Consider the following 13,028-nt stretch of genomic DNA (forward strand, 5'->3'; position numbering starts at 1 on the left):
GCGATATATATTTTTTTTCAAAATATTTTTTAATAATGATGCTTTCTTTATTTCTTTACAGGTATTTATTAAATTGCTCAGAATGTATGTAACAGACGTGGCAGACCCCCCATATATATTCTTGACCAGGATCAACAGCCGAGTCGATTGAGCCATGTCCGTCTGTCTGTCCGTCCGTCTGTTTGAACGCGTCGATCTCAGATACCATAAGAGCTAGAGACTTCAAACTTGATATGTAGGTTCCTGAATACCATAGGCAGATCAAGTTTGTTTGTATTTTTGGATCAGATTACTGTATCATATAGCTGCCATAGGAACGATACATCGAAAATTAAGTTTTAGTATGAAAAATTTTTTTGTTTGTTGAGAAATCAAAACCCAACTGATAGAATATGCATCTGGGCTGGTATTATATATCCTGGCCACATTTGGCTTAAATCGGTCCACTATATCATATAGCTGCCATAGGAACAATTGGTCGAAAATCAACTTTCAGTACAGAGTAATTGGGCACAGGGTATTCTACTGTCGAGCGTGCTCGACTGTAACCACCCTTTAGATTCTACATCACTTAAAGGGACGGTAAGTACAGATTATTTTGTTTATTTCTTTAAATTTTAATGACTATAATAAAAATTACTAAATTATTATTTTTAATTTTTATTGATTTACTCACAAAATAATGATTAATTTTGAGTTATACTTAAAACCAATTAGCAATAATCATTATTCTTGCGCAAAATAATAAAACTCATTAACTATTGATAATATCCAGAGTTTTATTTTGCTCAAAAATAATGATTGTTTTTACGAGTTCTAAAGTATAACTCAAAAGTAATCAACAAGTGTTTAGGAATTAAAAATAATCATTATATTGTTATGCTTATAACAAAATTAATATATTGATTAAAGTCCCTTCACTTTACCCATAAAAACGCAAACTTTTACTCATTTTTTCAATCTAAATGTTTATTGTTTTCTTTCTTTTTGTTGCACTTTGTTGTTTAATTTGTATTGTGTATTTCAAAAATAAATGCTATGCTTATTGTATTTGGTTGTTGTTGTCATTGCTGTTATGGTTTTTAGTAAAATTACGCAAATTATTGCACTCACTCTATAAATGAGAATCGAGACTTAACAAATTGATTGATTCGATTGATTGATTGACTACACGTAACTACATTTAAATCGATTGATCACATGGCAAAAATGAAAGATCATTGAACAGTTCCTAAGACAACAACAACATATTTCATAAAATATGCAATTAAAATTTAACAAAAAAAAAAAATATCTAAATGTAAACAACTAAAACAATATCAATACATAATTATATATATATATTCGTTTTGATAATACAAAAGTTTGATGGGCACACAAAATTTACAATAAGCGAATTAAAAACGAATAAAAAAATGTGAATCAAGTAATAAGTACATTTATGTTAAAAATATATAATATTATTAACTATATATAGGAGCAAAAAATTGATTAATTTTAGGCATAGGATAATACATATATGTAAAATATATTCGGATGCACATTTTAAGTAATTATATATATGTATATATATAATATAACTAAGTATACCTGAAACTTAAGATTACGCTCTGTTTGTTTGGTCTAATTGGCGGTTGCACGCGCGGGTTGCATGAATGATAAGGTGGGGTTGGAATTTGGGAAACGGAGATTTATAAAAAAAAGGGTGGGGGGGGGGTGACAAAAGGGGGGGTTTTGGGGGACTCTTTCGACTCTTGTGGCTGTTTTATTTTTATTTAATTTTTTTTTTTTTTTGCAACGTGCATTGCATTAATAGACAAATCACATCCAGCACATCACAGGCAGATTTTTTTTAAACATACAATTAAATGTATATATACATAATGTATATATGTGTGTATGCTTATCATAACAGATAAGTATTATATATATAAATATCAGCAGCAACTCTTTAGCTACATGTTGCTATCTCTCTCTCGTTCGTACACTCGCTCTCGCTCTCTCTCTCCATCTCTCTCAGATGCCTGTTTCCGCAATGCCTTCGTCATCTGTGAACAAAAATTGAATGCATTTTAATTATTTACAAATTTATAAAGCATTTTTTCTATAAATATATTCTACAATTTGTATACAATTTTTAAATTAATTGTTGTACTTTTTTGCATGCCAAGCGTTAATTTTGTAAGCAACTTTTTATGTGTTAGGGGGCGTGATTAATAACATTAATACTACAAATAGTTACAGCTGGGTTAGCAGGGTTTATTCTTTTTTTTTTTGGGGGTGGGGTGGGCTTGGGGTTTAAGCCAATTGCCAAGTGTTAATAAAAAAAAAGAGGAACAACTACCCAATTCGGCGAATACACTAGAAATATACATAGAATTAATGCATTTGTAGTTGTTGCTGTTTGTTGTTGTTGTTGTTGTTTATGGGATGCACTTGCTGTTGTTGTTTGTTTGTTTGTTTGGATGTTGTTGTATATGGTACAAACCTAAAAGCGGACTCTTATCAATACCATCACCATCCTCATCCTCAGTGTCAGTGTCTGTTTCAGTGCTAGTGCAAATGTTAGCTGCCTGCTGTTGTTGTTGTTGTTGTACTGGTTGTTGTTGCTGCTGTGTTAGCTGCTCCTGACTGCAACTGTTGCTGCTGCTGTCGCTTGACAATGTTGCCGTTGTCTCATTATTCAACGGCTGCTGATCATCATCATCATCATCTAAATCATCTTGGTCTTCATTCTCCGCTTCTTCCAGCTCCAATTGCAGCTCCAGCTCTCTGTCCAGCTCCTCGGCCAGCGCCAGTGAGGCGCGCATGGGCGTGGCTTGCAATGTGGGCGTTGCCTTGGAGCGTTCTAAGTAAATTTTAGTCACTAAATTTCGAGAGTTGCAAACAATTTTCGTAATTTTTTTTTTTTTTTTTTTTTTTGAAGGCGCAGCAGTTGAGCAGTGTGTGTGTGTGTGTGTGTGTAGTATGTGTGCATTTTTTTATTAATTATGTGTGATTTACAATGTGTATGAATGAGCGTGTGTGTATGTGTGTGTGTGGAATGTGTAAAAAGAGAGAAGAAAATCATTAAAATTATCACAAATTATTTGGTTAGTTTTGAAGTTCAAGTTGAAAACAGAAGAAACATTTAAACACCGCAGCCATAAAAATAAATAGTTGTTGTTGTTGTTAATACTGTTGTTGGTGTAAATGTAGTTAAAGTATATTTTCATATATATTTATTAGTAAGTTGTTAGTCAAAAGTTTCAATTAATAACAATCATAATTGTAGTTGTAATTGCAATTAATTTGTAAAATTATACAAATAAGATTCAAGAATTGAGGCAAGAAGCGGCAAGGTGTTGTCTAACTGTTTTTGATTGATTGACTGATTGACTTGATTGATTGCAAAGATACTCACCCTCATAGCCATCGTTCTCATGCAGCTCATGCGACTCGGCTAACAGATACTCCTTACCCTCGAGCACCGCCAACAGGCATTGATGTATGCACACATATTGTTGCTCCGTTTGCACCATGAAAACGCGCTCTAAAATGAGGGAATTTATATTGTTAGAACAGATATTTATATGATTGATTGATTGATTGACTGATTGATTGATTGACTGATTGATTGCCTACCCTTGCGCATGGCAAACACAATGCCAAAGATATCCACATAGTCGGACTTGTTAATGTGCTGCAATATTCGATCCAACGCTATAAATGTGCCCGATCTTCCAACTCCCGCACTACAATGCACGATTATGGGACGCATATCCGTCCCAATGCGATCCCTAAAAGCACGCACGAATCTCACCAGAGACTGCGGAGGTTCGGGCACTCCAAAGTCCGGCCACGTCGTGAAGTGAAAGTGACGCATAATGCGCGACTCGCAGTTCTAAAAAGAGACACAAAATTAATTAAAATAACACTTTCAAAAATAGTAAATTAGTTTTAGAAAACTCTACTAAATTATAACGATGAATTCATTCAATATTACTCATTTTAGACAATAAAAATCACAGAGAGAAGTTAAAAAGATCAGCAATCTGTCAACGTCTTTCATCATTCAACTCTCCAGTCTATTTTTACTTTTCGTCGCTTCTCTCTTATTTAATAAGATGTATTTTTTATAATAATATACTCTACCTACTACCTACCTACTCTACCTACTACCTACCTACTCTACCTACTACCTCTACTCCACCTTAACTTCTAAATTTTCTCTGCCTTTACTTCATTTTACATCATTACAAAGCTGCTCACTTTACTTCTCTTATCACTTTGCTTCTACTCATCATCACTTCTCTCTTTTTCTTTCAGAGATCTTTCGATCTCGCTTTTATAGCTGTAACCATTTACTTCTCACATTCCTCATATTTCTTCTTAAATTTTCTTCCCTAACTTCTCTCTTCATTTCATTTATATTTGCTTAAAAAATTGTACCCTTTTATCAATGAATTCTTAAGCTCTTCTTACTTTACTTTGTTTCTCTCCAATATCACTTCTCTTTTCTCCTTTCAGTCAAAAGTCCCTTAAACCTTTTTAACAGGGAATAACACCGTACCCGGTATCGGAACCGTTAACCGAATCTAACCGTTTAATTTTTAGTACCGAAACTAAAACCGTAACCGGAATTTATTCTCTTACAAGGACCGAAAACCGAAACGCTCGTACCGTTACGGTTGTGGTAAAATTGCTAGGTTAAAGAGTTTACAAACTTTCAACAGTCATAACTTGAAGAAAACTGATCCGATTATCAAGCGGAATGTCATTATGATCATGGTTTAACATCTAAATTCATTCTGCATTCAAATTTTGTTCATTTAAAAAATTTTAAAATTTTCGACCAAGACTCGATTTTGATGGTAAGGGTCCCCCCTTTGAAATTTCGAAAATTCAAAATTTTAAAACTCAAGTTTTCATCTTTAATCAACTCCTTATATCGTTATTAGTATAAAATAACCTTTTAAATTTGATTCTGGGACCTTTCATTTTCTTGTAAAAAATCATGTCAAAATTAAGAAAAATTTTGACTTGTAAAGTTGCTAGGTCAGAGGCTTGAGCAACTTTGAACTGTCATAACTTGATCAAAACTAAACCGATTTTCAAACGGAATGTCATTTTGCTCATGATTTGGCTTCATAATTGATTCTGCATTCAAATTTTTATCATCTAGAAAATTTGATATTTTTTCGATTCTAAGCCATTTATCATCGAATTTTCCATACATACCCCTTGACATTTTTTTAAAAACTTTGATCCCTCATAACTTGATTAAAAATTAACCGATTTTCAAACGGAATGTCATTTTGCTCATGATTTGGCTTCTAAATAGATTCTGCATTTAAATTTTGTTCATCTAGAAAATTTAATATTTTTTCGATTCTAAGCCATTTATCATCGAATTTTCAATACATATACATTTTTAAAAAAATTTTGATCTCTCATAACTTCATTAAAAACTAACCGATTTTCAAGCGGAATGTCATTTTGATCATGATTTGGCTTCTAAATTGATTCTGCATTCAAATTTGTATCATCTAGAAAATTTGATATTTTTTCGATTCTAAGCCATTTATCATCGAATTTTCCATACATACCCTTGACATTTTTTTTAAAAACTTTGATCCCTCATAACTTCATTAAAATTAACCGATTTTCAAACGGAATGTCATTTTGATCATGATTTGGCTTCTAAATTGATTCTGCATTTAAATTTTGTTCATCTAGAAAATTTAATATTTTTTCGATTCTAAGCCATTTATCATCGAATTTTCCATACATACCCCTTGACATTTTTTCAAAAACTTTGATCTCTCATAACTTCATTAAAAATTAACCGATTTTCAAGCGGAATGTCATTTTGCTCATGATTTGGCTTCTAAATTGATTCTGCATTCAAATTTTTATCATCTAGAAAATTTGATATTTTTTCGATTCTAAGCCATTTATCATCGAATTTTCCATACATACCCCTTGACATTTTTTTAAAAACTTTGATCCTCATAACTTCATTAAAAATTAACCGATTTTCAAACGGAATGTCATTTTGATCATGATTTGGCTTCTAAATTGATTCTGCATTTAAATTTTGTTCATCTAGAAAATTTAATATTTTTCGATTCTAAGCCATTTATCATCGAATTTTCCATACATACCCCTTGACATTTTTTCAAAACTTTGATCTCTCATAACTTTATTAAAATTAACCGATTTTCAAACGGAATGTCATTTTGATCATGATTTGGCTTCTAAATTGATTCTGCATTTAAATTTTGTTCATCTAGAAAATTTAATATTTTTTCGATTCTAAGCCATTTATCATCGAATTTTCAATACATATACATTTTTAAAAAAATTTTGATCTCTCATAACTTCATTAAAAACTAACCGATTTTCAAGCGGAATGTCATTTTGATCATGATTTGGCTTCTAAATTGATTCTGCATTCAAATTTGTATCATCTAGAAAATTTGATATTTTTTCGATTCTAAGCCATTTATCATCGAATTTTCCATACATACCCCTTGACATTTTTTTAAAAACTTTGATCCCTCATAACTTCATTAAAAATTAACCGATTTTCAAACGGAATGTCATTTTGATCATGATTTGGCTTCTAAATTGATTCTGCATTTAAATTTTGTTCATCTAGAAAATTTAATATTTTTTCGATTCTAAGCCATTTATCATCGAATTTTCCATACATACCCCTTGACATTTTTTCAAAAACTTTGATCTCTCATAACTTTATTAAAAATTAACCGATTTTCAAACGGAATGTCATTTTGCTCATGATTTGGCTTCTAAATTGATTCTGCATTTAATTTTCTTAAATCATGCAATTCTCACTTATGTTTCCTTTTTTTCTTTCTGAACTTTTCTTTTCACTTTTTCTACAGTTATCTTCTCTTCTCTGGTATAACTTACCCTAGAGACCATAAACTCCGCTATGGACCAGTCCAGGAAATGCGAATTCGTCATCAATTGCACCTTGATGTCCCCATAAAAGATGGGCACCGGATCAATGGGCCAGTATTGATCGCACTTCTCTCTGCCCTTCTCAAAGCAGCGAGTGAGCATGACAATCGCCCGGGAATTGCTCTCCCAGCACATGCGCCAGAATTCCTCGCGCGTCGAGTGCAACGGTCCCTGGGTGACGATGAATTCCCGTGGCGAATTATGTCCGGGCATATAGTTGGCATTGATGTAATCGGAGCCATCGTCATCGTCGACGGGCTGCAGCTTAAAGCGGGAATGATCGTAGGGCAGAATGTTGGTGAAACGATTCTTGGGACGATTACAGGGTAAATCGGCAAAACTGCACGCCTGATCGCGTCCCACATTCTTCAGATCCTCAAACTCCTCGCTGAAACGAAAGTCCGAATCGGCGGACATGAGGCGATAATGCTCGGCAAAGTCCTTCACGTGCACAGGACGATTGGGTTCGATGTAACCCTCGGGCAATGCCGTCAATTCATCCTGCATGCGGGTCAGCTTGTTGCTGGGCCGATTCATGCTGTTGCAACGATAGCGATAGTAACCCAACACCAAACCCACACACACGACAAACAGACCCGATGCCAGCAGTATGCCCAGCCAAAGGACATCATCACGATCCGTCGTAATGGGTTCACTGTATGCCGTGTCCGTGAATTTGTTCTCCTCGGTAAAGGCGCGCACCTTGATGCGATATGTGGTCGCCGATTTCAGGGGTCCATTGCAATAACCCGTGCGATGTTTATCGCAGGCATCGCTGCCAATGGTGAAGTCCTCGATGGCGCCATTTAAATTGCTAGTGTTTGTAAAGGGATTATACGGTTCGATGGCTTGGTAGGGCAACCACACCGTATACGATTGCACATCCTGCCAGCTGGGCATCTCCAGTCCGGACGCATTCTTGCCCACATCCTCGGCCACAATGATGGTATACCATCTGACCAGACCGTGTGCATTCGAGAAATAACTTTGCCGGAAGCGTATCTGTATTGTCGAACTGCTCCGGCTCACCTCGATGGGCATGATGTGGGCCAGGGGCACAGGTGGCGCCAGGATTGGCATCTGCTGGCGATGCTCACGCTCCGCTCCGTAGCCATAGCCCAGCGAGGATTTCGCTTGAATGCGAAAAACATAGGTATTGCCGGGCACCAGGTTATGGATACGTGCCTGGGTTGCATTTGCCGATAGCTCATAGCTGACCAGATCAGCTGCATCATCGATATTCTCGCAACTGATGCGAAAATGCTCAATTGTGCCATGTTGCTCCTGTGGCGACAACAACCACTCGAACGTTATCTCTCCCGGCTGCACATCCGTTGGCTGGAAGAAGTCCACACGTCCGGGGGCAGCTGGCAGTGTCTGATAGCTGGCCGAGATCGGAGCACTTGTCCGCATCATGGCGCTGCCCGCATCGCTGCCCGATCTCGTCGAGACCGTGAATGTATAGTTGTGATAGGGCTGCAGACGTTGCAGCGTCAATTGCGTTTGTCCCGTCACATTCTGCAGCAGCTGCGGCGAATTCTCATCCGCATTCAGATACTGCAACTCAAAGTCGGTGAATTCACCGACTGGCGCCGTCCATTTCAGCGTTATCTCTCGGGCATCCAACTGCGTGGCCTGCAAATCGCTAATGGGCAACGGATGCAATCGATATAAACGTTGTATGGGCAAACTTGCCACGCCGCCGCTCACTGTCCACACCGTAATGTTGTACAGTCTGCCCGGCGTCAGTCCCGTAAAGCTGAGCTTACGTTCCGTATCATTGGCCAGCTTCTCCTTGTCCTTGATGAGGGGATCGCCCAACGAGAAGCGATAGATGTCAAAGCGTGTACTCGACGCCGGAGTTGGCGTGTAATTCAATGTGATGCTGTTGCTCTGTGGATGCCTCGACTTTGAATCCGCATCCGACTCCTTCTCCGTGTCCGATTGCTCCTGTTCATTCTCTGCTGCCTCGTCCATATCATCCTGTGCATTTGATATGAATACATCCGATTGTATTAAAGGCATTGTCCGTGTCGACAGATGCGTTATCCCGGAGCGTATTCCATTCGAACTCGCCTGCACCTCGAACTTGTATTGTCTGCCCGGCGACAGCTCCTCAATTGGTATGCGCACACTGCTGGAGCTCACTGTAAAAATAAAATGCATGAGTTTTCATTCAGTATTCATGAGTTGCAATCAGACTACAAGTTTATATTGTAAAGATGCTTCACTTTCTTGGAAAAAAACACAGAACGATTGATTTCCCAATAAGTCCATAAGGTAAGAGCTGCTTGTGCGTCTGGTTGGCGACGAAAATGCGTCACTAAGTCTCGGGCCTAACTAATAAAGCAGCAGCTTCTATATAAAAATCAATTTTATTCATCAATGGTATATTTTTCCTGAGATTATATCCTGATTCCATCGCTTCTCTATCAATGCAATGTCATTTTGGGAAAATCTCTTTACTATGGAAGTGTATCTTTTTCTCATAGGCAAATGCTCATGCTTGATTTTGAAAATTCTTTTATCTAAAGCCTTTGATTCCTTACCTTAACCCTTAACTTCATTTTCCGATAAAAAAAAAATATTTTATAGATTATTTTATATATTATCCGGAACAACTACCGAATTTGAATGATTAGAGAGTTCTTCAGCATTTGTGTTTGTACGACCACGTTTAACCACATCATTAAACCAAAAATCGTTATTTTTAACAGAGCAGACTCTGCATAACTTTTATCAAGCAATTTTTTGGGTTCAAAAGTATCAAAAAAAAATGTTTTCAATGCAAAAATTTCAGCTTTTTTCATTGCTTGAAAATTTCAAAAAGGAACTTTTTTAAGTGAAGGTTACCTGCAGACTAATAATCCAATTAAGCTGAAACTTTCGGGAAAAAAAATATGGATTTTTTATTTGTGTCGCCAGTTATATTTCATGCTCGGGACCTATTGAGTGATGTGTTATTTGAAATTGTTAAACTCACTCAAATTTGGCAATTGTGTGCTCGAGTGCTTGTGCGTCCCTTTGGCGCCGCAAAACCTTACGTTAAGAGCACTGAAAGCAGCATGAATCATGGCGCTGATTTAAGGAATAGACAGAAACTAATTTGAAAATATTCCTGTATTCATCTGCCTGGTAAGGAATTTGAACTGCGGTCTGCAAAACCTTCATGTGTTCCTCTATCAAAATCACAACAGTGAGCACATGAAATTCAATGGCTAAAGTCTTATAGCGACAGCACGAAATTCGACTCCATTTTCATCATTTGGCCCAAATGTGGACTTCATTTCAGTACTAAATCCGAATGACCATTTTGGCTCATTCGTAATGAATGTGAAGATTTTTTGTCATTTGTTTCACAACAGTTTCGTATTTGGTCGTGGAAGGCCAAATATGAGCCACATTCAAATGTGAGCAAATGTGACAAATGTGAGCAAATGTGGCAAATGTGAGTGCTCGTGGAAATAGACTATTACATTCATTCTGCGCGAATTTAAACATCTTTACAATATAATATACGTAATCTTTGATTGTACTCACGCTCTTCGGGCAGCTGCGAGACGTTCTTGTACTTGAGCTGCTGTGAATCATCGGTGGCCCACCATTTGATGGTATAGTAATCCACATGTCCATCGGGTCGTGGCCATTCCAGTGTTAAATTCCTCGAGTCCACCAATGGCACCACATTCGACACCGGCTGCGGCGGCATTGTAATGTTCAGCTCCAATGGCGATGGACTCTCAACGCCAAAGCTCACGGTGTTCACCTGGACGAGATAACGTTCTCCATAGTGCATGTCCTCGATCCGAGCTTGAGGTTCGTGCACGTTGAGCAGACGTTGCCACGGCGAGGCAGCTGTGCGGTAACGTACCGCGTATTCACTGTAGTCACTGCCCTCCGGCGGCTGCCAATGGAGCAGCACGAGATTCGTGTTCACTGTCTGCTGGGTGAGATTGCGAGGTGGTTTGGGAACTGCAGATGCAAAATGGAGAAAATAAACGTTACTATGGGAGCTTCCTTTTAAAGTAATACCTTAATATACAATCAATCGGACAATCAAATAATTAATTAAATGAATCAGTCAATCATTGATATAGCTCAGTCATTGATCACTCAGTCAGTCATCACATAATCGAAATGTTCATCAAACAAGTTATTAGACGGTCAATCAATCAGCTAATTAGTCCGTCAATCAACAATATAACTCATCAATCAAGGTTAATTTAAAAAGATTAAACAATTGTTTAATCACTGGATAAATCAATAGTTTGAGTAGCCCATCAATAAATAATTTTTTCAAGTAATCAATCAAATAACTGGTAAATAGTTGACTAATCAATCATTAGGTCAATCACAGTCTATTTTTTTATATTGAAATATTTCACCAGCAATCGTGCAATTATGCTTTATTTTAGTAAATCTTCATTAAATTGGTCAATCAAGCATTCAATCAAGTTATAAGTCGTTTATTCAAGCAGTCCAATAGTCATTCTTCAATCATTTTATCGAGTTAATTGCAATGGCTTTGATTTTAAAGCAAATCAAGATTAATCATAGAATTACTCAGTCTATCAATCAGCTAGCAGTTGACTTTAATTTGGAACTTATATATTAATCAATTAATCAGTCAATCAAGTAACATGTCGATTAATTAGGCTGTCAGTTAAAGTAATTACAACTATTGCTTACTATAGAGCTTTCGACAGATCAGAATCATTCATCAATCATTAAATTATAAATACTTCAATCATACTTGATCAATCCATCATCAATTTCTTTTTTTTTACTTACAGACTGCCTGGAAATAGGAATGCGGTTCACTGCGCATATCGTGACTGATGGCATAGACCTTGATCTCATATCCGGATCCGGGGTGCAGATACTTGATGATGAGGCTGGTGTGATTGGTGCTGATTGTGCGCTCCTCGTTGGTGCCATTGCGTTGATAGTGCACATCATAGTGATCCTGTCGAGAGTTGACATCGCTGCGCCAACTAATATTCAATCCCTGTGGAATGCTGCGCAGTTCCTGGATAATGGGAGCGGCGGGACGTGTGTTGCGGATCAAACTGCTGGCATTCGAGCTGATGCCATTGGACAGAGCCTGCACCTCGATCTGATAGCGTCGACCGGGCAGCAAAGGCTCCACTGGATCCAGCTTGAATTCCGTCTGTTTTGTTTCCACCACTTGCGGTGTGGATGTCTCCGCATCCGTCTCGTTGCTCTTCTCGTAATAGCTAACGAAAAGAATAAAAAAATAAATGAGTTTACTCAAAGAAAGCAGGCACTGTTATAATTTTTAAAATACAAATTATGAAATGACAATTATTTGCTGATTTTTATAAAATAAAGTTGATATTTATTTTAAAAATTAAAAATAATTATAATTTCAATTTTTAATTTAAAAACTAAATATAATTATTAATTTCAATATTTATTTTCAAAATTAAAAATAAATATTAATATAAATTTTTAATTTAAAAACTAAATATAATTTTTAATTTAAATTTTTATCATTAAAATCTTAAATAAAAATTACTTGTCAATTTCTATTATAAAAATTGAATGTAAATATCCCTTGAGCCAAGTGGCGTATTTTCAAAATCTAAAAATATTTATAATGTGTGACTCAATACTTTTCATTTGATACATAACACAACCTTTAAGGACGTATATTAAGGATATATAAGGATATTGATATTTACACTGGATTTCTATTCTTCAATTTTTATAATAGAAATTGACAAATAATTTTTACCTTTGATTTTTATAATAAAAATTTAAATTAATTATTATTTTTTATTTTTATAATAAAAATTTAAATTAACTATTATTTGTAATTTTTATAATAAAAATTGAAATTTATTATTTTTAATTTTTGTAATAAAAATTGAAGTTAATAATTATTTTTAATTTTTGTAATAAAAATTGAAATTAATAATTATTTTTAATTTTTGTATTGACAACTTAAAAAGTTTTACTATAAAAAATTATAAAATAATAAATTTCAGTTTTTATTATAAAAAATAAAAATAATAATTAATTTCAATATTTATTAT

At 35.6% G+C, this 13,028-nt stretch overlaps 1 protein-coding gene across 4 annotated transcripts in view; it reads right to left on the reverse strand.

Moving 5' to 3' along the window:
* Positions 1-1,753: 1,753 nt before the first annotated feature.
* Positions 1,754-13,028, reverse strand: part of LOC117782591 (tyrosine-protein phosphatase 10D) — a 32,705-nt gene continuing 21,430 nt past the window's right edge. For 2 of the 4 annotated variants that reach the window (XM_034619619.1, XM_034619613.1), the window contains exons 6-12: positions 11,761-12,206; positions 10,510-10,941; positions 6,919-9,116; positions 3,625-3,883; positions 3,404-3,532; positions 2,489-2,866; positions 1,754-2,048 (exon numbers count right to left, since the gene is read on the reverse strand). In XM_034619619.1, the coding sequence (XP_034475510.1) occupies positions 2,017-2,048; positions 2,489-2,866; positions 3,404-3,532; positions 3,625-3,883; positions 6,919-9,116; positions 10,510-10,941; positions 11,761-12,206 (3,874 nt within the window). In that variant the 3' untranslated portion in view covers positions 1,754-2,016. The remainder of the gene's footprint in view (positions 2,049-2,488; positions 2,867-3,403; positions 3,533-3,624; positions 3,884-6,918; positions 9,117-10,509; positions 10,942-11,760; positions 12,207-13,028) is intronic. The other 2 variants (XM_034619626.1, XM_034619634.1) reach the window with 2 other exon arrangements.

The sequence above is a fragment of the Drosophila innubila genome, chromosome X, assembly GCF_004354385.1.
Source record: "Drosophila innubila isolate TH190305 chromosome X, UK_Dinn_1.0, whole genome shotgun sequence".
Lineage (NCBI taxonomy): Eukaryota > Metazoa > Arthropoda > Insecta > Diptera > Drosophilidae > Drosophila > Drosophila innubila.